Source organism: Chamaea fasciata, unplaced genomic scaffold (assembly GCF_029207755.1).
Source record: "Chamaea fasciata isolate MVZ Bird 193981 ecotype frontalis unplaced genomic scaffold, bChaFas1.0.hap1 SCAF_2, whole genome shotgun sequence".
In the NCBI taxonomy this organism is placed as follows: Eukaryota; Metazoa; Chordata; class Aves; order Passeriformes; family Sylviidae; genus Chamaea; species Chamaea fasciata.
Window position 1 is genome coordinate 45,653,559 of NW_027094087.1, and position 23,399 is coordinate 45,676,957.

The window sequence follows — 23,399 nt, forward strand, 5'->3', positions numbered from 1 at the left end:
GGATATAAAAATCTGAGCAAATACAATGTAAACAGAGCCAGTAGACTGCAGTAGTAAAGGACAAAATCATTGATCTGACAGGTTTAAGGCCAACTGTTTATGATTTGAAATATGTCATACTTTTCCATGGCACTTAATACACTGAAGGTTAGTACTGGGTGACACTAAGTATGGGAATACATATTCATATGAGATATATACACGTAGCCTCAGTTCTTAAAATAGAAAGTTCAAGTTTTCTTGTCCAAATAAAATCAATTTGTGAAAGAACACCTGTGGTTTCCTACACTGAATAAAGTAATATTACTATTTAAAACAATTTAGTGCAAACTGACCTAAGTCCAAAGACACAACATTCCTTGATTTTCAGTCACTACTTACCAAATGCCCGTATTTCTTTCAAAAAGACAACTATACCTTCCCCCCCCTCCCCCCACCCCTTAAAAGAACAGCAAACACTTGACAGCTAGCATGCTGTTCTAGGCTACATTAACAAAACTTGCTGATATACAAATCGTGTTTTGGCCATGCAGCACAGACCCATCCTGAAAATGACCCATCTCTCCATTTGATCAGTCCAGAAGAACACAGTGCCAGATGTCAATTAGCAGGTCATCCTGGCCACTCCGTACTCCAAGCTGACCACGGCAGGCTCAGCTTTGGAGAACTCTGACACAAGTTCACTGTAACGATTGTCTGCTGTGTTGCTGCCCTCTATGGTTCGCACGGCGTCATTCACTGGCATCGGCGGCTGCTCCTTCTGGAAGCACGGAGGGGATTTCAGTGCCACGGGGGCAGGATGAGCCGTCTGCTCCTGTTCCTTCTCAAGGACCACATCTGGCTGCCCGTTTCTCTGCTTTATTTTCTGAAACACAAAGAACAGTTACTAACAGCGGGCATGACTTTACTGAGGATATTCTGCTTTTAAAGGAAATGCCCTTCTTTTGCCGGCCAACTCAGTGTATGCAGAACTCTGTTACGTATCCTACCTTAGATACCTAACAGCATTGTTAAACGTTAGGCCATTCCTTATGACATTCTGTCCCACAGTTTACAGCAGATGCCACAAGCATTGTTTGCTTAAAATTTACTAAAGGGCAGAAGACTAAGAATGCCTATCAATATCCTAGAGAAGGAGAGGTTCTTCCAGGCTTGCCCCTGGTTTGGTTGCTGTCAAGATAGAAACACTTTCTAGAGTAGAAGCAGAGGAAGACAGGCCTTGGTACTGTAGCAAGCAGGGATCTTGCAATCTCTTAAAGACCAGGAGTCTCCTAATGACAAAGCAGCTTGATATCTAAAGCCCTTCTATCCTTCCTAAAAACCTTCCAAAAGGCTTTTCCTTTAGATCTAAAAAATGCCAATACAGTTTGTTCAAATGCATGAATACTTTAAAAAACAGGAAAGAAGAAGAGGATGTATCCTGCCAGCATAAACAAGAGAATAGGAAAGATTAGGATTACGGGATTTTTCAGTTACATGGTTTGGATTGTTTGCTTATTTCATTTTTGTTTTTAATTCAAACTCACCTAGTTCAACCCAGTGAGGATGAACTAGTTAACTGAACAGATCTGTTTGTTGACGTGTTTGCATTTTATTAGAACTGAGACTAAAACCAGAAGACTGGTGTCTCCTGGCATCAACTTTTTATAGATGGAAACAGCAGTAGCATAGTCTGCATCAGGATTTCAAACAACTACATCTCATCATCACTCAAGTGAGAAATGTAGGCTCAGGTGAAGTTAACATCTTGGAATGAGGTTCTAGAAAATTCAAAGCTGAGACTTCATTTTCCCTCTTGCTTATTCTTTAGATTGCTTTTTGAGTTTTCTTCACCTTGCTGCTTCAATTGTATGAAATTTTTTAAATATAAAATTAAGATTTGAAACAGTATTAGATTAAGTGACCTGTATTCATTACTTTACCGCAGGATCAACCTAATAAAATCTTTCCTCCTAGAAAAGCTGCACTTCACCCCTTTCCCTCCCAACCTAATATACAGGAGTTGTGTTACCATTTCTGTCCACACGCAAGTATTAAAACTGATAATCAGAAAACTTCTGCCTTTCAATTCCTGAAAAGGCGTTATTCTGAAGTTTCAGCACCCTAACTGACTGTAACAGAAGTATCAATCAGCCTTTTCTGGCTGTTCACTGCAGCACATAGAAGTCAATTATAGACATCTGATCTCTGGATTAAGCCCTGTTTTCATAAAAAAACATTACAATGTACATGACCCAAAATAATGATGACTTACAACAGCATGCACCTGCATATGAAGTTAAAAGAAAGACAATACTTACTGCTTCCATTTTAGTAGCTATAATAGAAATAAAACATTTTCAGTCTCCTTCGTTTAGCAACACAGCTGTAGCTACATGGATACCTTGTTATCCAGTATAGTTTAAAGTAGGTTAAGTTTCTGTGAAACTTACCTGCAAGTAAGGCTTTGATAGTAGCACCTTTACATAACAGAGCTCATTAATAAAGCAGAATAAATAGAGCACTCATAATAGAAAAAAGCAGTGAAAGTCCAAGTCACCATTACACCGAGTAAGTGCTAGGCCATACAGCAGTGACATTCATGTGAAAGCCAGCAGTACTGTAATAACTAAAATCTCAAGAACAGGTCACCGGTACACACTCATATTTTGTACTACTTACAGCTTCCAGTTCTTTAATGTCTTCCTCCAGTTGTTTATTTTGCTCACTCGTGTTCATGATAAGGTTGAGCAAAGACTGCCTGGGATGCATACTTCGATCAAACTGATGGTACATATTCCTCCAAAACCTGCACAAAACAGATAGTTTTAACTATGCAGGACAACGACAGAGCTGAAGAAAAGATACTGTATCTTATTTAAACTTACTTGAAATTGAATGATACTGTATTAGGCTCCAAAAGAGTTAGGTCTGGAGAAAAGTCTGGATTATACAGAGGATTTTGGTATTTCTTCTGCTCAGCCAAAAGGAACGGCCACAAGGAATAGGTCTTCTCTTTTAGTCTTAAACCAAAAAGAGATGGAAGTTAACAGACTGACTGCAAGCAAACAAGTAGACGATACTGCTTATGGTGTGCAAGTTTTGCCTACTTCAAACAAATACTTTTAAAATGTAATGCAAGAGGAACTGAAAAACTTCACAGAAGTTTTCCAGCTAAAAGCATTGAAGATATCCTACTAATACTTCTAAATGAGTAGTCTTCAGCAGGCAAGAATTTCAATTTACCTAAAAAGAATTTATTTACCTAAAAAGAGATTGGGAGAGAAAATGACATGATACTTCCAAACTTAAGCTTACCTACTTTTAGAGGGGAAAAAGCACCAAAAAAGAGATGAGCAGGAAAACCTTAACTTTCCCTACAAAAAAGATGTGATTTTCTACCAGAATTAGAAAGACTGTCTTCAGCATACAAAAGCACAAGAATCACTTCTATTCCCTGATGCAGTTCAACACAGGTTTCAGTCCTACCAATCCTTCCTCTATTCAGAGCCTAAAATGAAGCAGATTCATGGAAGTTCATAGTCTGCCAGAATAAACAAAAGACAAATTACAATGAGCCTGCTTACTTTAGCTCCTCTCGTTCTTTTTGACAGTTTCCAAGGAAGTTACCAAACTGGCATGAATGGACATGTTCATGGATTTGAAGGAGGAAAGCTTCATTGTACTCAAAGGCTTGTGGAAACTGCTCAGTCAGATTCCACACACTTTCTAAAAACTGGGTGAATACTGGCGAGATCTCTTTTGGATCACCATCCAACTGACAACACCTGAAAAAGATTCCACAAACAGATTGAAACTGGTTTAAGTTAGAAGAAATCAAGGCAGTCTTAGCTGCAATTGTTTTTAAATGACAGCACCTTAATTTGACACTAGCTTTGATTTGGAAACTGAGCAGCTAACTTCAAGAACTGGGGCAATTTTTGAATAGAATTAAGTCTATATTTAACCTGTTTTTCTGACTTATAAGTAATCACACATTTATATTAAGTACAAAATAGCAACATAAGACAGTTAAGTTCCTTTGTGTCTAATACTCTCACAGTCAACATGTGGAGTATTTCAGCTAAAAGCAAATTAATAAGCAGTAAATAGCAGCAGATTTACTGATGCTGATTTCCCTGATGACAGGCACATAAAGGGAAAAAACAGAACTCTTTACATATAGGACTTCTAAAGGTAGGTGTGACTTCATCATCAAAGTAAACATAAATACAAACTTATCTTTAAAGATACCAAAACTATGTGTTTCATACTGCCTAAACAGCTGGGATGTGGCTTTAGATTGGCTTTGCACTGTCTATACAGACCTTGCTGCAGTCAATCAACTTCTGCAAGCAAGGCACCAGTAGCACTAAAAATTTACATCTGCAATATCAATCAATTATCCAATAGGTATTCAAATAAACTACAGTATACTGTAGGCAAGATGAGAAAGTGCCTTGTCTACTGAAAACAGCTTACTTATTGCTGAACTGGTGCAGTGTGGCTAGAAATGCAACATCTACAAGCTGTCTTTTGTTTAAGAATACTTAGCTCAGTTTGCTGTATACACTTTACCGGAGGAGTGAACTACCTGTCAGAGAACTTGTGCCCAAAGGAGATCCAGTCTTTCTCTATCAAGACCTAGACGATGAAAAAACCAAAATCTTACATAAAATATTACTCAATCTTACACCTACACTATTAACCCCACAGGCTATTGATACATTATAGTGTAAATCTGAGTCCAGTAAGTTACAGTAGAAGTAACTGTCACTTTGTAGCTTCTTGATTTCTTGGAAGTTTTTCACAAGATTCTCAAAGCATATTTGTAAAAAACTATTAAAAAACATTAAGCAACTTCCTAAACAGGTAATTGATAATTTTAAGAAAAATGTTGCATGACTTCACTAGTAGATCATCAACTTTCTATGGCAAAGAATAAGAAAAATGTTAGTATTGCATGCCTGTTATCATATCTAACATCTATAGCAGTAAGTTTGCTTATATCAACACTATCTTGTTTTATCACTTTGGTCATACTATCAAGCACCAAAAAGAACACAGGACCTTCACAGAAATTCAACTGAAAGCAAGGATTAATCAAAACCTAAAAAGATTAAATTGCTTCCCTAAAGATTACCAAACACATTCTCACTATTCACAACAAATTAATCATCATCTAATTCTTCCTCAACTTCACTTTCAGTGCTTGTAATATTTGTGGCAGTTAGTTTTAAAGAATACACTGAACTAGTTCTATGTACTATCCTTTAGGAGTTCCCATAACACCTTTCATTGCAGAACACTGTTGATTTTCTTAGTCTAAAATTTGGAATAACCGTACTGAAATTCTTCTCTCTGTATAAAAAGACGAAGAAATTTAGATTGCTTAGACATTTCTCTGTCACTGCGGGAATTGTCACTTTTAGATTTAAAAAATGCTGTTTTAGAGACAGACAAAAATGTTGTTTTACAGCAGCACAGAGTTGCTGCAATTTAGTATGTGGGCTATCTCACATAAGCACTTTGGAATCCTTCTATGCCGTAGATAAGGGACTTGTTTGGATGCAAAAGGCAATCATTGCAACATTTCCACAGGGTGACTAAAGCAATCTGCTATTTGTATTTCAGTTTTTTACACTTCAAATAATTTTTTCAAGTAGCAAAGTATTTCTATATGAAATACTTATCAATATATTCCAAATTTCATTTTACACTTTTAACTACAAAAAAAAAAATCACTAATTTTGCTCCCTTTCAAACTCAAACATTTTACACCCTTTCTTTACCAAGGAACAATCCAACATTGCAATGGTCTGCTTACCATGAATCCTTTGATTGTTCTGTAATAGGAATCTAACAAGAGAGCTCCAAGAGAACAAACTTGGGAAGTCCTATCCCAGCCATCTGAACAGTGCACCAATACACTTGCACTCTCAACCGCTATTGCCTGCAAAACACAGTTGTTTCTTAATCAGTGTTTTCTAGACAGAAGTGAAAAACAAAAATTTAGGGTTTTTTTTTTTTTTTTTGTAAATAAATTTTAAAAAACTAAATTTATTTCCAACTCATAGCACAGGCCATCTTAATTAACAAAGCTAGAAAAGTGTTTACTATGAGGAAAAGATTTAACATTATCAGAAAGCTGTAACTTGTCTCCATGGAAGTATAGAAAAGTCCTTGAAAAGAAAAGAAATTCCACTACCATATTTGCATAAGCTAACCTCGACAGGAGTTCCCAGTTCTCTCTCTTTCTCCCTCATAAAACTAAATTTACAAGAAAACCTACCAATAATTAGATTACACATTATTGAGTACAGATCAAAAAAAAATCAAATTATGTCAACCCATCATTAAAGATACCACTTGTTCATCATTATGCTACATAATAGTAAAGGCCTAGGAAATGCTTAGTAGCTTCAGCTGAGAAATCAGCTCCTGTTGGCTCAGACATTCTTGAGGGTCATCACTTTTAACTGAATATAATGCCTTGTTATTTCACCTAGCAAAAACAAAAATCCTGTTCCTTCCGTTACACACTACCATGAGATCAAGCCCTTGGCTTCCTAAGTGCTTGGCAAAGGCAATTGTTCCTCTGAATTATTCACAGAATCCTATTTCCTTGCCAAATGAAGTCAGCATAGCTACCTTGGCTGCTCTACAATTACTGCCCCAGTTCTATTTTTCAGAGTACACTAAACAATAGTTTGTACCACCACCAAACTGGTTATACTTTTCAAAAATACCTAGAGAACCAGGAAGCATAAGAATCCCTTTGTCCCCCAACAAGATGACAAAACAGCATTCAAAAAATCCCAGAACATTGGCTGGGATATTTAATATCTCCAATCATAAAGAAACACATAATACTTTAATCAGCATATTAGATGTACTGGTATATATAGTAAACACCTATCCTCAAAAAGGTCAATTGCAGAATTTTACACACTACATAATATTAAGCACAATTTTTCTGATTTTCCCCATCAAATAAAGAAGCAGCCTGCAAGTTACCTTGGCTAGGAAGACAGCAGCATCCAACACAGCTTTGATGTGACGCAGCCATCCAGAATTCTCCAGACCAGACAAAAAGTCATTGACAGACAAACCCCTTGTGCCACTGACTGAAAGAAACCAAGCGTTAAAAAGCCTTAAGCAGTTGTAGCTACCTACACCAGGCAGTGTAGAAAGAAGAATTACTGTATGTTGTATCTAATCCCCTATGTTCTAAGTTGAGTGCTGGTTTCCTGAAAGGTACTACAAAATGTTCTCCAGTCAGAATTCAACTCTGTAGAATGATATAACCGTGAATGGCAAGAGTAAGATCTTTGTGTCTTTTTGACAAAACAACATTCCAAATAAATACACTGGTTATCCCCACTCTTCTCTCACTAAGGAAGGCAATGAAAATGCCAAAGGCTCACTGGAAGTACTTAATTAGTACTAGTAGTGGGGAAGTAGCTGCATCCAGACAATATTCACAGTTCAGAGTAGTCACACTGCCAGAGTGTTGTCACCTCCTGCTCAGAAGAATAAAGTAAGTGCAGTACAAGAACACAGGGATGAATAAAATCCATTGAAATTTTGTCTACCTTCACACTTGACACAGCAAATTTTGACTGATCTCTATAATTCTTCCCTAATATACTTGAATCCTGTAACAATAATTTCAATTCAGAGAGCAAGGAAGAACTCAAATCAGAGGAAAGATGCTTTGCAGTGTAGCAGCAAGAGATGCAGAGGTTGATTGAAAGATTCTCACACGGAACCAATTCACATGTAAGACAGATAACCTGATTCTTGTACAATTTTGAATAGTAACTCACACAGTTACCTTACTGTTCAAACATGACAAACTTCTGGCAATTAAAAAAAAGAAATAAATGCTGACTAACATAACTTCAGCTAAGTGTAATTCTAAGAGAAGACATCCAAGGCTGCTAGCTACAAAAATACAGTGGAAGCCTACTTTTCACTAAGCTTAACAGCTAGACTTGATGAGCTTAAAAGTCTTTTTCAAACTAAATGATTTTATGATTCTAAAGCACTGAGGCCCAGATGAAAATAAAAAGGTTCTGTAGGTGAAAGTCAGCAGTAGGGATACCACAGCTGCAAAATCATCTTTATTTCTGGTCATGGAAGGAAGTGAGTCAGCAGCAAAAGCAGAGAACAAAATTCACCAAATCATTCTGTGATGCAACTTCATATTCAATCAAATTCCCTGAGGTACTGAGGGCTATAAATTCAAATCACTGCCTCCAAGAGCTTTCCTGTATCTGCACTAGATTTTCTCAGCTTTCAGTAAAACAAGTTTTGGTACACTCCCCATTGCTCAGGAAAATTCATAGTGCCAAGTGCTGCTGAATACTAGAAGAATGACAGGCTTCCAAATAAATATTGCAGGACCTTTTCTAAAAGCCACAGATCATCATCATCTACAAAACTACCTATCAAACCACAGCACAATGAGGTAACAGAATATCAAGAAACCCCAGAACGGAAAACATGCTTTTAAAGATTAGTCTGTAACTATCAGTAAAAGAAGTAGAAACAAGCTAGCTTTCCCCTATCTTTGAAAGGCATCATTAGGCAAGAGTTCTGCTTCCAAAAGATCTGGCACATGGAGGAAACAGATGAGAATGTGAACTAGCTGAAAGGATCAAGTCACTCTCTGTACCAGTGGTTCCATACACTTGATCGGTCGCAACAGTGCACAAACACATCCACCACTCTATGGTAAAGGAAAGAAACTGAGAATAGTGAAGTATCTGCAGAAAAGGAACTGGACAGACAAAGCCATGTCTAGAGGTGTTCTCCATGGCAGCACACCTACACGTTCTGTAACTTATGATTTAAAGCACAAGCTTTCCAGCTAGAAAATAAACGGGCTTCCGGCCCTCAGTGTGTTTTCACCCAGATACTGCTGTCAAAATCTGCTTTTGATCACTATTTTCAGCTTGGCAGAAATATTTCTCCACCAGTATTTCCCCTTTCTAGCTAAATTTCTGTATTTTTATAAATGACGGCAGAGATAGGAACACATATGTTGAGCCCCGAGAGTTACTTTCTATTTCTGTGAATTAACAGGCATTTTTATACTAGTTGGTGATTAAATCAATTGCACTGATACTGTTCCAACGCTTACATGCTGAAAAAAAGTTATTTTCCAGTTCCCTGTGGTCTTTTAAAAGGTCAAAGATGATTTATGGTACCATTTATAGAACCACTAAGATAATTCAGCTACTTCACAAAAAATAGGATTCAAGATAGTTCTGCCTATATGGATCCCACCATATAAAACACAAGCCCTACATGAATATGAGCCCCAAAACCTCAATGTCCCCTTGCCTGACTGCCCTTATTCACACTACTAGCAAAGCCTCAGGCAGCAGTTCAGGAGGTGACTAGACCTGCAGAGTGAAGCATAGTAGGAAGGAGTTTTTTTAACAAAAAAACCCCACCTGGATAATCCCTTGTCCTATACAGAAAACACCACATAACTCATAAAATCCCCTCAGTTAACACACTTCCACCACCAAAATATATGCAACAGATTGCAACATCTGTTGAGCCTTTCCCCCAAACATTTTTTGCAGAAATGTTCCCTCTTGACATACCCCAAACCCTTTTGCTTATCAGAATTCAATCCGTTCTGTTACACAATATTGTAATTTAAATATATAAAACCTGAACTTTGTACTTAATTTCACAGCTACGAATTTAGTCTATGTGAAGTTTCTCCCATGAGTGTTGTAGTCTGCTCATCGATAGAGTCATCATGTTCATGCTGAAGAAAACTATTTTAGAAAAGTTTTGAACCATTGCATGTAAGATATTTAAGTAACAGCTGAATCCAAAATGAAGAATTCACTGTAAATCCCCCTAGCTTGCTCCATGGTGTAGTCCCATCACAAAAGGATGTTGGGAAGGATTTTGTCTCACATTCAGCTTTCCAGTGGAATCTTTAGATTCTGAAGGAAATCAGGCAGACAGACACAGAGCCAAGGAGCAGGACACATAGCAAACAATGAATAACAGTTGTTTGTTATAAAAAGCCCAAACAACTGAGGGCAGTCCCAGTTACAGTGGTGCTTGAACAAACAGTGTTACTGGTATCACACTCTGCTTTGAGAACATTCAGTTCAGCACATTCAGGGGAAGTGAGCACACAGAAGCTAAATGGCATTTTCCTCATTTTAAGTTATGAACCATTTTCATGGCATTTTCTTCCTGATCACTCCACTGATGGCACATTTCTACAAGGGGCTGAAGAGTAAATGATTGCATACATCCCTAAATTTTAAGGGTCCTTCCTACCCCTGAAGATGCTCCTACTCCTAAAGTGAAATTCAGCAAAAGTACAGTGAATCATACAAACTGAACAGAGGTAAACACCTATGTTCATTCACCAAAAAAAAGTTATATGGAAAACAAGCAACAGAGATCACTCATGATTTTGTTCAATAGTGTTTAAACAAACCAACTCTCCACATGAGGAAAAACTAAAATATATTCCATCCTTAAAGAAAGTAAAAGACATGTATTTAGTAAGTATTGCTGCTGGGATGCCAATTCAAATGGAAGGAATATGAAGTCTGAAGCTTAACTGTGTGATGCACACACTTCTGCCTCAGACATTGTTACACAGGAGCAGGCCTCTAAAAAAATTAAAACGACAATCAAGTTTTATTGGCTAGTCCTCTAGAATTGAATGTATTAGTAAGAGAAAGGGGGATTACGACAAATCTAAAAATTCAAGTTCAGAATCATGCTTCTCATCTTTCCTTAAGAAAAAACACATGCAGGAATAACCAGAAAGGTCCGTATTATCAAAGCTCAGTAGGATTCCGTGCACAGTGCCTGAAGAATAGGTTAGCAACACATCCAGGATCAATGAAAATTAAGACTACACCACTAGTCTGTAAGACTTCTTGATCAATATGACAGCATGTCTTCATCAAAACAGGCATCCATACAAGTGTAAACCTTCTCTGTCTCTGGAAATTCTTGCATAATTCCAGAAGCCAAGCACTTATACATGTATTGTCTGTCAGGTGTAGAAGCCTCACTTCTGCCACTGCATTCTAATTTCAGAATCCACAGAATCCCTTAAATTTTCTCTCAGCTGTCTACCTAAATAAAATATTAACAGAATTATAAATTATACACTTCTGCCTCTCCATTTTCACCACCAGGAGGCAGGCAGTGGTATGGTGAAGTGGCTCACATTTACCCCTGCCCCCTTCTCTACAAACACCTACCAGTACACAAGTGGCTCACCAAATCAAAGAGCTCAAATTTTGTGTGGACCATATGCTTATTGTGAACTCTGTGGAACGAAGTGCTCCTTGAAGAACTGATATTCTGTAAATGAAATTGTATCTACAGACCCACACTTGGAAAACACAGCAGTCTTTCTCACTGATATACTAACAAAGCTCACTAAAGACATATGTGCCATTCAATTTTCTTCAAAGCAGCTCCGTTCAGTTGGGTTAACAGTTTGGAGGTCAAGGTAATTCACTACCACAGAGCACATCAAACTGGTACTAAACAAAGAGCTGGAATAAACCATAGAAATGTCAATGCAGTTTGTGTAACCTACTATTAAAGACTTCAGAAAAACACTTAACCTGTTTTCAAATACACTGGTTTAGTACAGTTAAAACATACCTTCCAGGAGTTTTTGCAAGCTGGATCTCATTACATGAATATTTTCAATACCAACAAACTGGAACCTAATGTTTGAGTAGTTGTCTTCGTTCTCATAGCCCTTCCCAGCAGCTCTGTTAGCCATTGCATTAAGCTTAAAAGAAGAAAATGAAAATACTGGAAAACATTATTGGAATAAAAATATCAAATTAAGAAACACAAACAAAGCAGTTTCAATCAGATTCTAATAGTTTGTGGCAAATCAGCTTGAAAGCACTGAAGAAAAGGATAGTATATACATATAAAAAAGTAGTAGTCTATATTTAGAGGTGACATATCTGAATAATGCATTTAGAAATTCTGGTTCTTTTCTCCATATTCCTAACTATTAAGCCTTTACTTGTGTCCAAACATTTCTGAGTAAAGACACTATAAACATCTCACCTACAAAGGAACGAGTAAAACCCAGACATTTTGAGCTTCTGTGTTCAGACACCTGAGTGAAATTAATACCAACTGAAATGAAGATGGGTCTAAAGAGTGGAAATTAGCCACACATTATAACACAGGTCATAACATAATTCAACTTCATAAAATAACAGAATTCAATTTAATTTGACAGTGATGAAGTATGATGAGGCACTGGAAAACATCGCCCAGAGAAGTTGTGGTTCCTGGAAGTGTCCAAAACCAGACTGGATAACGCTCTGAACAACCTCATCAGAGAGGCTGGAGATGATGTTTAAGACTTCTTCTAACTCAAGCCATTTTATGATGACCTCAGAATGCCAGAACAGAATTTCCTCCACTTCCTCCTTCCTGAGACAGTTTGTACAGATCATTTACACAGAAATAAGTACTCTCTCCCATTCCAAAAGAAACCCCATCACAGCTCACCATTTCACCAATTTAAACAGTTAAAATTATCTGGATCCCAATCAACTGTTCACTTCTTAACTATGATTTAAGTATATTTTGAAATGCCCCTCTCAAAGTTCAGCAACATATTCTGTGAATTCCAGCTGAGTACTGGGACTGGTTCAACTTCTTCAAGAAAGCAAGTAATTAAATACCTGAATAGAGAGGCCTAACCTGATCTTTAAAACATTTTTGCTCATGATGGACTCATACTTGGCTCCAAATTTTTCAGAACTACATTATATCCCTGCACTCTAATATTCAGGAGGAAGGCTTGTCTGTAGCACCCCAAGTACCTACCTTTGGCCTGGTGTCCATGACGTACATGTAGCGGTTTGAAGGATTTGCTTTACTGATGGCTTGTAACATGTGCTCATCTTCCAGGCACCTGGCACTGAAACCTGAGAGAGGTTGACTGCATCTGCAAATTGCAGCCTACCAGAGACAACAAAGAACAAATCAGCATCAGTTGAATACCTGTAGTTGAAGTGCTTTGCAAAATCTCAAAAGACACCGAAACAAATTGTTTCATTTGGCAGATAGCACCAGCAAACTGAACAAAGTTCAGGTGTTCCAACTTTTTAAGCACGTCCCTTGGAAACCCTGAAACACAGTACCTACAACTTAAATCTGAAGATTCATCAAAACAGCTTTTCAGGTTCATCTTCATGGGAAAAGTATCAGTTTACATAATTGACATAAAAACTCCCAAAAGCACAGTCTGGAAAAATTACACTTTAGGAAAGCAAGTTACGCCCCTAATACGGAATGAATTATGTGTGGTTTTACTAATGTAGGCATGATTTTATTATTGCAAATGCAGTTTATCATCCAATGTAATTTTTGTAATGTAATTTTCAATGATAGAAGGTATCAGGTACATATTTGAATATCCAAGTAATAAAGTAATTATGTTCAAATCCATCTAGTAGTTTCACATTCATCAGACAAATTCTTTAACTCAGCAAGGTGACAGTACTCCTCCCCTTCCACAGCTGAGACAGGTAAGTGCTTCTTTACACCACCCTCTGCAAAATCTTATTTCCTACCCTGGAGAGTTTTTTTTTACCTTGCAAATAACCCAATCTATTATTTTATTGGTTCATCTGTTTGGGGTTTTTTCCCCGGATCATTTTGACCTAACAGATTTTATTTCTGATACATCAAGGAAGACAGATCCCTTAAGAGAAAGCTATCCTCAGTTACATTAATGTTAGTTTCTGAAAACTTTAGAAGATTCAACTGATTATCAACTGATTGATTACTTAAGGATTTGTTTTAAACTGGCTAGGTTTACTCCACATTCTGTCAGGCACCACTCCTGTCAGCTGTATTCAGGGTTATCCTGAGTCACACCCATTGCCAAGTCACTGTACTGGAACCTCCTCACCAACCCTTGAACTACTGCCAAGAGTTGAGAAATACTTTTCAGCACATTTACAGTAAAAGGATGTGACACTATACCTCTTTATTTTTATGATAATAGGACAACACTGGGAATCTTCCTTTGCTCCTGAACTTGGAGCTACCAACAATTATGGGCTTGCTTGCAGTTCTGGGAACATAAAGTTCTCTAGGATAGGTTTCACAAATCTGAAACACACAGATACATAGAAATGATTTTACAGGCAAGACACAGAGCCTAGTTTTATTGTATTCAATTTGAAAGACATAAGGTGAATTAAGACACAAAAGATAAACACTAGCATGTTTCTTTATACAAATGTAAACAACTCAAAGGAGACAAGCCATGGATGAAAGTAGTACAAACTGGTATCCAAATTACACAGCCAGCATCACCACACCAGCATTCACTCTCAAGAATGCAACTCGGGAGTAGAAACGCTAAGAATGTGCTTCAAATAGAACACTGAAATTATTTCCCTCATTTTTAATAGTTGCAGACTACAAAGCAAGATGAAATCTAATCTCAGAATCAGCCACACGACCACAACCAGCACTGTAAAATGCTGAAGTAGAATCCTGCTCAGTTAAGAGAGACATCACAAAGCTGCAGAGCACCAGAATCACCAGGGCTGGGCTTCAGACAGGTAAGCATCTCTCGAAACAATCCCAAAAAACACACGCATCCCTGCACACATGCTCTCTCAATGGGGCCTTGGGAAAAACTTCAATTAGGAAGTTGTGAGATTGCCCACTGATTAAGGAGTAAATTCTCTCCACCTACAAGTTTTTGCTTACATTGCAAGCCAAGCGATTTCATAGCAGTAAGCTGTTTTCTACAGGCCTCATCAGAAACAGATGCAGAGCAGAAAGTGCTTCCATTACAACACTTACCTTGTAATCACGATTTGCATCGGACAACTGCCAGTAATCATTTGGCACTCCCATTCTCCTATATTCTTCTGCTAGATCAATAAGCTGCCAACCTTTGACTTGCTCAGATTCATTTTGTTTTGGATTATAAGAAAAGGCATAGAGTTCTTCATATTTTGCTAAAAGGTAAAGAATATGTATTGAAGAGAAAGTCTCAGGTATCAAGATTCACAGAAGCATACTTGACATGCCCGAAATATTTATCCTGCAACTATCCTACAGTTAACTGACACAATTACAGATACTTAGTCAGAAGTAGGTTATGAAAGTTTTCCTGATTGTGCTTGACCTATTTCAGGGGAGACATTTCTAAAGCCATAAGGGTCACAAAATGAAGACCCATATCGGTCATGATGATTAGAAGACTTCACATGATCTGAAAGAACAAACTATTTTGGGAGGGAAGAACTGAAATTTACATCTGCTGACCTTTAAGAAAAGAAGTTTTAAAGTTTCCCTTACAAAAAAAAAAAAAGCTTTCAAAAACTTTGTTTTTCCTAGTATGCTATTTACTTATGACAGATGACATTTTGCACCGTTCTAAACACAAAGCAGAAAATGCAAAAAGATCATACAGACAGAAGTCTCTTGTAAAGATGAATTGGTGACGTTAATCTAGCATCAAAATTTCAGCTTTATTTTTGAAACTGCATGAAATTAGTAACAATTGTTTTGCTTCCTGGGTTTTTAATCTGTGTAACACACACTTAAGAGAGACTATACAGATTTATATTCACAATTTCAGGAACAACACTAGAAATGCAAAAAAAAATATAAAGGGATCTCTCATTCTGTTAAGGAACATCAGTGACGTACAAAAGCCAGACAACACAGCTTCTGAATTTTTATGCAGATTAATATTTAATCAAAAAAACCTATTTATATACCAAACCCAAGTGAGACTTTACCTAACATGTGTTTAAAAAAACATAAATGAAAGATACATAGTTTACACACACCATTCCCCCCAACTTGTAATCTATGCATACACTGCAAACTCTTTTACAGCTACAAGTGTTACCTGTTCTTGAGAGCTGAAGTAAAGAATTATAAATGTCATGACAATCTCTCTCTCTGGGTACAACAAAGTGAACTATCCTGAAGTTCTTGCACTGGATGACAAGGGGGCAGCCAGAAGTAGTCAAAGGAAGTTTTTCCACTGCAGCAATGTGATGATGTAGTATCTGTGACATACAAAAACTCACAGAGTAAGCATGCTGAGGAAAAATAAGAATAGCATACTATTTAGATCAGCATATGTAAGACAACACACCAAGCAATATTGATTATGGATTTTGACTAATTTTGTCAGTCAGTTATAAAAAGAAATACATTTAGAAGCAGAAATCCAAGAATGCCATTTTGATCAGGATACTAAAATGTATAAAACTTCAGTTATTCTCTTCTGTCATTCTAAAGTGTCCTTCTAAATGCAAAACTGAGATGCAAAATTCCACTGTCGTAGTTCAGTTTTCTTTTAACTATGTTAACTGACAGGTTTATACCTCATTAGGCAGTGTCCAGACAGAATATCTATAGTTTCTAAGGATCTACAGAAACAAACTTCAGATTTTTCAGACAAAATAAAGGAAGTAAGGGAAAAGAATTCAATGCATGAAAAATACAGGACATCCTGAAGATTTCAGAACTCCAGCATTTAACAGGTACACACAGAACATGAGCTAAGAAAAACATCTCCTGTATTATCCACTGTATCAGATAAACATGACAGCTTTCTCAGCTAAATGTTTCTGACCACTTTAACAGCACTGTCACAGCAATGGACATACAAAAGTCCTCCACAGATTTATATGTGTGGCAAATCTACACAAAGTTGAGGTAAATACATAGAAAGTAACAGCTGTTCAGTGGTGGGAAGAAAAGCACATTACCTCAACTGAACAAGATGTTCCTGATAGAATTTCAATTACCTCACTGAAGCAATCAAATCCTCTTAAACATTGATCAGAATTTGACAGGCATCTGAAAACTATGCTGCCAAATGTGCATTTATAAAGAGACTATCTTGGAGACATTATGATAATTATACTTGGTACTTGCATTATCATCAGAAATGCAGTACTTGGAGCATAGGTTCAATTCCCCCAAAATAAAACCTCTTAATGTAATGCATAGGGAGATGCAAGCAAGTAATGCTTCTGAATCATGTTCTCCCCAAAAACCCATTCTGTATGAAAGGATAACAGTTTGGTTGGTACAAAGTTGTATGTTGTATTCAAGGACAAGCAATAGAAAAATCAATTTTCTTGACAGTACCATGAGGCGCTTAGTCAGATAACCAGGATACAAGATTAAGGGTAATCAAGGAAAATATATCTACAGGAAAAAAAAAAAAACAATTAATGACAGCCAGGGAAATGATATTTCATCCTGGAGGATGGAAGACTTAAGGAACTAACTCAAGTCAGGCGGCTAGGCTCTAGTGGCAACTACAGCCTGATGTCCATATGTGTGCCATCAGGGCACTGAGGCTAAAAGTTAATGGGAAATACGGCACTAGCTGGCTTTGACTGCACAGCACTGGTACTGGTCAACAAGAAGCTGCAGCCCCATCTGAAACCTTTTATTCCAGATATCAATACTTGTGAAGAAACAGCTGCTTACTGCTCTAAAAAAAAAAGTGCATGTTATCTTCAATATTCCCCAAACCTGAGATCTTAGGATTTTTGTTATCTCATTTAACCTAGATAGAATCTAATTACAAGGTAAGTTAACTCTGAAATTTTAAACCTGACGCTTAATCTATGTATCAGTCTCCCACTCCTGCCTCAGAATTATGGTGCAAGTCAGTTATTTAAAGAAAACCACCACACATGCATTCAGAAGTACAAGTGAAGGCTACAGAAGAAATTACAGCAGCCTGAGGAAAAGTCAAAATTTTCAACATGACCTGATTTCAACTGCAGCAGTGTCACGTAAGAGCATAACCTGTGAATTATTAACTTATTATGATACCATGAAGGAGGAGAGTAGAACAGCTAAGAACATTTTAGTAAACACATTCAACCTTAGATCAGGAAGGAGAAATGCATCTGGAGAACCCATGCCTTTGAGCCACAAGCATTCATTATCCTTACCCACGTCTCTCTCTGGCTTGAATCGATGAATAACAGATGAGTTGCTGTAAGGTACAGAGTTCCCGTCAGTGACTTATTGCTCGTGCTGAACCTATCCAGTAATTTCACTTGCTCCACCTGGAACAAAAAAGGGGAGCGGAGGAATAAAACTTAATTTTGAATTTCTGCAGAAATTTGAATTCTAACTTAGCAAGATTTTAACAGTTTGTGCAACAATTTTGAAAATGGTAGGAAACATTACACAGCACGCACAAGGCTGTTCAGGCCAAACTGGAGTGGTCAAAAGTTTTGAGAGCAACTAATTCAAATATCCTGTTTCAATACAAAAGTATTGAGCTTCTTTTAGTTTCAGTTTTTTTAAAAGTAAGAATTATTAATTACTAAGCTTTTGGACTGCTTCCCCAAAAAACAGCAAACACACACTAGCAATTTCCTGGTATCGAGATGCCAGCACTGAATTAACAGCCGATCTCAGCAACATGCTTTATTGGTTGTCTGAACACTTAAAGCCATAAAGATTATGTCCTCCTAACTTCCATTTTAGCTATGTATTGTCTTTTATAAATTACCCAACTTCAAAAATCTGTATTATTATAACCTTGCCTCATAGTCAAAATCCATTCTTAATGAAATGTAACTATTATACTAATAATTTCAAAAATCTCCTAGAAATTCAAGGACTGTGCTGGCATTTGAAGCAGATAATTCAGGCTTGAGCCTCACAAGGGCGAATGACTCCTCCTGGTATTCTATCAACATTGTTATCTCAATCCTGTGGAAAATATTTCAAAAGAAAAAGTATTTCTAGATAGCTTGCTTTTTATCTGCTCCTCCTAACTCTGGGCACCACAGAGTGCTCTATTTGAAACAAGCATTACACGATTCCTTGTGTGCAAGAACAGGAAAGGAGTGTGGCAAATGGCTTATCTCCACACATTCCTCTATTTCTTGGCAGCACTGTCTCATTAATACCAAGTTAAAGCTCTGAGCTACCACTAAATGCATGGCAGAACTCCAAAACCTTCCACACCGGCAAGACCAGCACCCAGAGGAGGTGATAGGGAAAGCCCACATCTACTGTGCTGATGTTAAGCCATTTTTAATTCCTATGCACAGATGTATCTACCTACTAAAAGCACATACAAAACAGAAAAAAAAATGTAGGTATTTCCTATGATCTAGAAAGGCCTAATTTTGCATTTGAAAGTTAAAAACATAACGAATACAAAACAGAATGAAGGAAATAAAAATATATACTAGAAGCCAGCACTATGACAATATTCCAGATTTCAGTTTAAAAAGAAAAAAAATGGAAACTACATGCATCAGCACATCAAAATGCATTGTGCTGAAACCACCAAGTCCTCAGGTACAGAGTAGCATTAGTGAATACACCACAGCCAAAACACAGAATTCATACTGGTCAGCTCTGCAGCAGTAATTGCTCAGGTACCAGGCACTGCACCTCCCCAGCAAACTGAGAAGTGCACAGAAACTGCTCCAGCAACACAACTCACAACATCCTGGCATGTGAGGTTTCCTTATCCTCTGTGTAACAAAGCAGCTTTTCTACAAGCTGTATTTCTACATCAGATGAGGACAGGCATTAGTGCTCCAACTTCCACTCACTTAGGTAAAGTCTTCAAGAATTCTGAAAGCGCAGTCATAGATAAACTTTTCTTAAAAACAACTGATATGTTAGTTAGATTCAGCCTCCATAGATGACACGTTCATTTAAACTTGACTCAAATCAGCTTAAATAGGTACTCAGCTTATACACATTCCACTTTTGCTGTTTAGTTTGGTTTTGCAGTCCAACTAAGCAAAACTTTCCATCTTCAGGAGAAAAATCCAGCAGTATTTTCACTAATATTTCACTAAGATTTGACTTCAAATACGCAAATAGGTTTGACTGAAGAATTTTCAGTCTTTTCTACCACATTTTGCCTTAAAATATCCTTAAGGATATTTTGATAATCCTTAAGGATACTATGAAGATTCATTGTAAAACTACATATTCTTTATTTCACCACCACATTTAATATACTGAGTCTAATCATTTGTTGCTACTTAAATATAAAACTCTCAGAAGTGATTTTTAAGTTGACCTCACTTCCTTATTCAACATAAAATCTGTTGGACAGTTTAATTTCACAAAAAGCTACACTCAATTTCAGGCAGCTGTGCTGACAGTTCTAAGAAAATTTTAACTTCAACAATCCCAGCAAACTATAGTTAGAGGAGATACAAAACCTACTCTATCACCTTCTCCTGGGGATAGCAGCTGCCCTGCACAGCAAGTAATTTATGCAAAACTGCACTGTTATTTCAAGTTTATTTCACTACGACTTAACTAAGCTGAAAAAACGGGAATGCTATCAGATCAGAAAGAGCAGGGATGTCTCAGAACAGCTGGCATGAGATCCAGCTTGAACCTACACACAAACTGATCCTTCAAGACCCACAGTACAGGTTGTACTTTACTTTTCTTGCTTCCTATACCTGTAATGCTTGCCTAGATGCATTTTAATCTATCTGGATATTCAATAAATCAACAGCTTACAAAAAGATAAGCAACACAGATGTAACAAAAAAAAAATCACACTATTTCTTACCATGACACTGATTTTTTAGAATGCATTTTTTTTGTACGAATTATAAAAATAATTGCTTCAAGTAGTAAGTCTTGTATAGAGTTCATTTCTCACTTCAGTTATATTGCTACATGAAGTATCTTTTTCCCCAGCAGGGCCCCAGGAACACAAGGCAGAAATATAATCACCTGCAGACACAAAGAAGCCAGCAACCTGCAGCCTTTCTATTCTCAATTTCAGGTCTGAAACTTAAAGAGATACTCTGATCATCAGACTCGTTTGCTTTAGTCTAGCTTTCATTTTGGAATCAGCTACTGACTGTACCAATACATTATTAGGTTTCCAAACAAGGACTTTCATGTTTGTAAATAAACAGGCTGATAAAAAACTTTTATCTCCAATCTGTCAGCATGGTTCAAGACTAATAAAGTGTCACTAGTGGTAGTTTCACCAGAGAACTTCCTTCTGTTTCACATATACACGAAAAATAAAAGCAGCTCTACACATTTATATAAAAGTTATGTAAGCTATTACTCAAAAAAATTAAAAGTCTGTCCCTTTATGTAGTTATTGGTTATAAATTTACTACTTGGACACGAATTATGAACGCCCCTTTTCTAAACATATCTATAAATCTACTTTAAAGTCAGACGACCAGGTTCAGGAATTAATCACAATTTAATCTTTCAACAGACAGGGGAAGTCTTTTCAGCAACGCTGGCAGTCAGGGATGATGAGCAAGGTGAGAAAAGTACTGATAGAAATTTACTTCTATAGAAGGTGTGACTTAAAATTTTACTTAAAAATTAGTCACAAAAAAAAAAAAGAAAGAAAAGAAAGACCTTCTTTTTGCACCTTCATTATACAAAGAAGACGAACACACTAATAATAGGAAATAAAAGCCAGAGAAGTCCAAAATGTCAACTATACCTGAGCTGGCATGTTTTTCAATAGCCTAACACATTACACATGCACTGACGGCCTGCGTATATAACAACACACACTGGAGTCTTTAAAAAGGCGAAAACAAATCAGTTGTTTTCACAACCGAGTTGCCTCCAAAACTAGAAAAAGCTGCACGGGACCATATCCAGAACACACAAAACAACTGCAATCCCCTCCCAGCTCGCTTCTCCCATTCCGTACTCCACCACAGGAACCCCTACAGCAGGATTTTCAGCGTCTTCCCCTTATTGCAGACACGGGGCCGCACGGCAGCAGCACGCCCGGAGCCCGGCACCCTTCCAGCAGCACGGGCCGCTCCAGAGCCGCTGGCGGGGCGGCACCAGCCACAAAACAGCAGCGGGAGGGAAAACAACAACGCCCTCGCCCGCAGCGGACGCGTCGGGCTGGGCGGGCCCTCCCGGCGCCACAGTTACCCCAGCTCCCCCGCCGGCTCTCTCCCGTGCCGCAGCACCAGGCGTACCTTGGTGGTGCGGATGTGCTCCATGGCCGTGCCCGCTCGGCCGCAGCCGCCGCCCGCCGCCACAGAGCCCGGCCGGCGGCCGCTCCGGCTGCGCTTCCGGGGCGGTGCCGCGCCGGCAACCGGGCGGGGCCAGCGCCGCGCTCCGCAGCGCCCCCGCGCGGCGGGCGCCGGGAAGGGCTGAAGAGCGGGAATTACTGGAGGGCGGCGTGGGAAAATGACGGAGGATAAAGAGGAAACTGGGAGGAAGTTATCAGGGAAAACACGGGTCTTGCTCCCGGGTGGAACGCGGTCGGTACACCCGACCTCCCCCACACGCAGCACAACCTAAGGGGGACTACACGGATGTGGATCAGAGGGGACACCCCGCGGCCAGGCTCAGTCCAAACCCTTGCGGAGGTGGGAATTCGGTGGTGCTTTCCAGCTGATAAGCTGCACAGCAGCTGAAAACCAAGGGAGATGAAGAGAGATGTGCTGCTATTGAGTCAGCAACCATGGCGAAATCACTCTCCTTGGACTGATGCATGTTCCCATTGCCAGGTTATTTCAGATATTCTGATATAGCTGCATGCCGAGGTATGACCACCCCTCACTAACTAAGATGTATGACTAAAGTCACTCAACGTCCACCTAGATGTAAAGAAATAACGTAAAAGTGAGTTAAGAATGAAGAGAAGTTAGGGAAGACTGTCGTAACTTCTGGGAGGGGTCGATGGGCTGAACCAGTCTTCTCCCCCATGGGGATGCTGAAGAACTGTACCCATGGGCCCCATGATGGTGAAAGGAATAAAACAAATCTGCCTTTACAAACGGACCATGGGAATCTGCCTGTAGATAGGGCTAGGAACTTACAGATAGGGAAGGAACAGAAGAAAATATTAGTTCTAGAAAATGTTACTAGTCAACACAGACTGTTGCAAAGCCGAGGCCATGTTAAATTTTTGAACCTAGAGAAAAGAAGAAACACTTACTACAATTATGAATAGTTTCTTTTTCCTTTTTTATATAACAAAAGAGGGGTGCATATTAAACAGCGCCATGAAGTAGGTGTTTTGGAAAGTCTATACCTTCCAAGTACCTCAACCAGTGGGGAAGAGGGTGACGTGGTTGGGAACTTGTGATAAAAAGGGGGCTGCGTCCCCCAACAATTTTAGAGACCCCATAGGACATGCCCCACAGCCTCTCCCTTTATTCAAATAAAGTTACAGGACTCCTCTGTCTCCTTTTTGGACATAATCCTCTGGCATCTTGGATTAATTTTCCTAACAAGAAGGTGACAGTAGGCGTGAAGGAAATGAACCATTCCCTGGTTACCCAGGCCTCTGCTTCAATCTGTGCGTCTTGCACATGGGGATATTCCTGGAAGGTGGCTCATTTTGCTGTCTCCGGAGGTGC

General features: G+C 38.4%; 1 protein-coding gene across 1 annotated transcript; it reads right to left on the reverse strand.

Annotated features, from left to right (window-relative positions):
- Positions 1-421: 421 nt before the first annotated feature.
- On the reverse strand, positions 422-22,079 carry MTMR6 (myotubularin related protein 6). The gene is made up of 14 exons (XM_066175889.1): positions 22,008-22,079; positions 17,988-18,104; positions 15,911-16,073; positions 14,851-15,008; positions 14,017-14,145; positions 12,853-12,987; positions 11,656-11,788; positions 6,997-7,106; positions 5,807-5,932; positions 4,574-4,623; positions 3,567-3,767; positions 2,868-3,002; positions 2,662-2,788; positions 422-865 (listed from the first exon to the last, which is right to left on the reverse strand). The coding sequence occupies exons 1-14, from the start codon at positions 22,029-22,031 to the stop codon at positions 605-607; spliced, it is 1,869 nt and encodes a 622-aa protein (XP_066031986.1). The 5' UTR covers positions 22,032-22,079; the 3' UTR covers positions 422-604.
- Positions 22,080-23,399: the final 1,320 nt, after the last annotated feature.

Coding starts and splice junctions, on each gene's coding strand:
- MTMR6 (XM_066175889.1), bottom strand. CDS start 22,031: ATGGAGCACATCCGCACCACCAAG. Junction 4,624..5,806: donor GAACAATCAAAGGATTCATG/GTAAGCAGACCA, acceptor TTCATCGTCTAG/GTCTTGATAGAGAAAGACTG. Junction 2,789..2,867: donor ACAGTATCATTCAATTTCAA/GTAAGTTTAAAT, acceptor TGTTTTGTGCAG/GTTTTGGAGGAATATGTACC.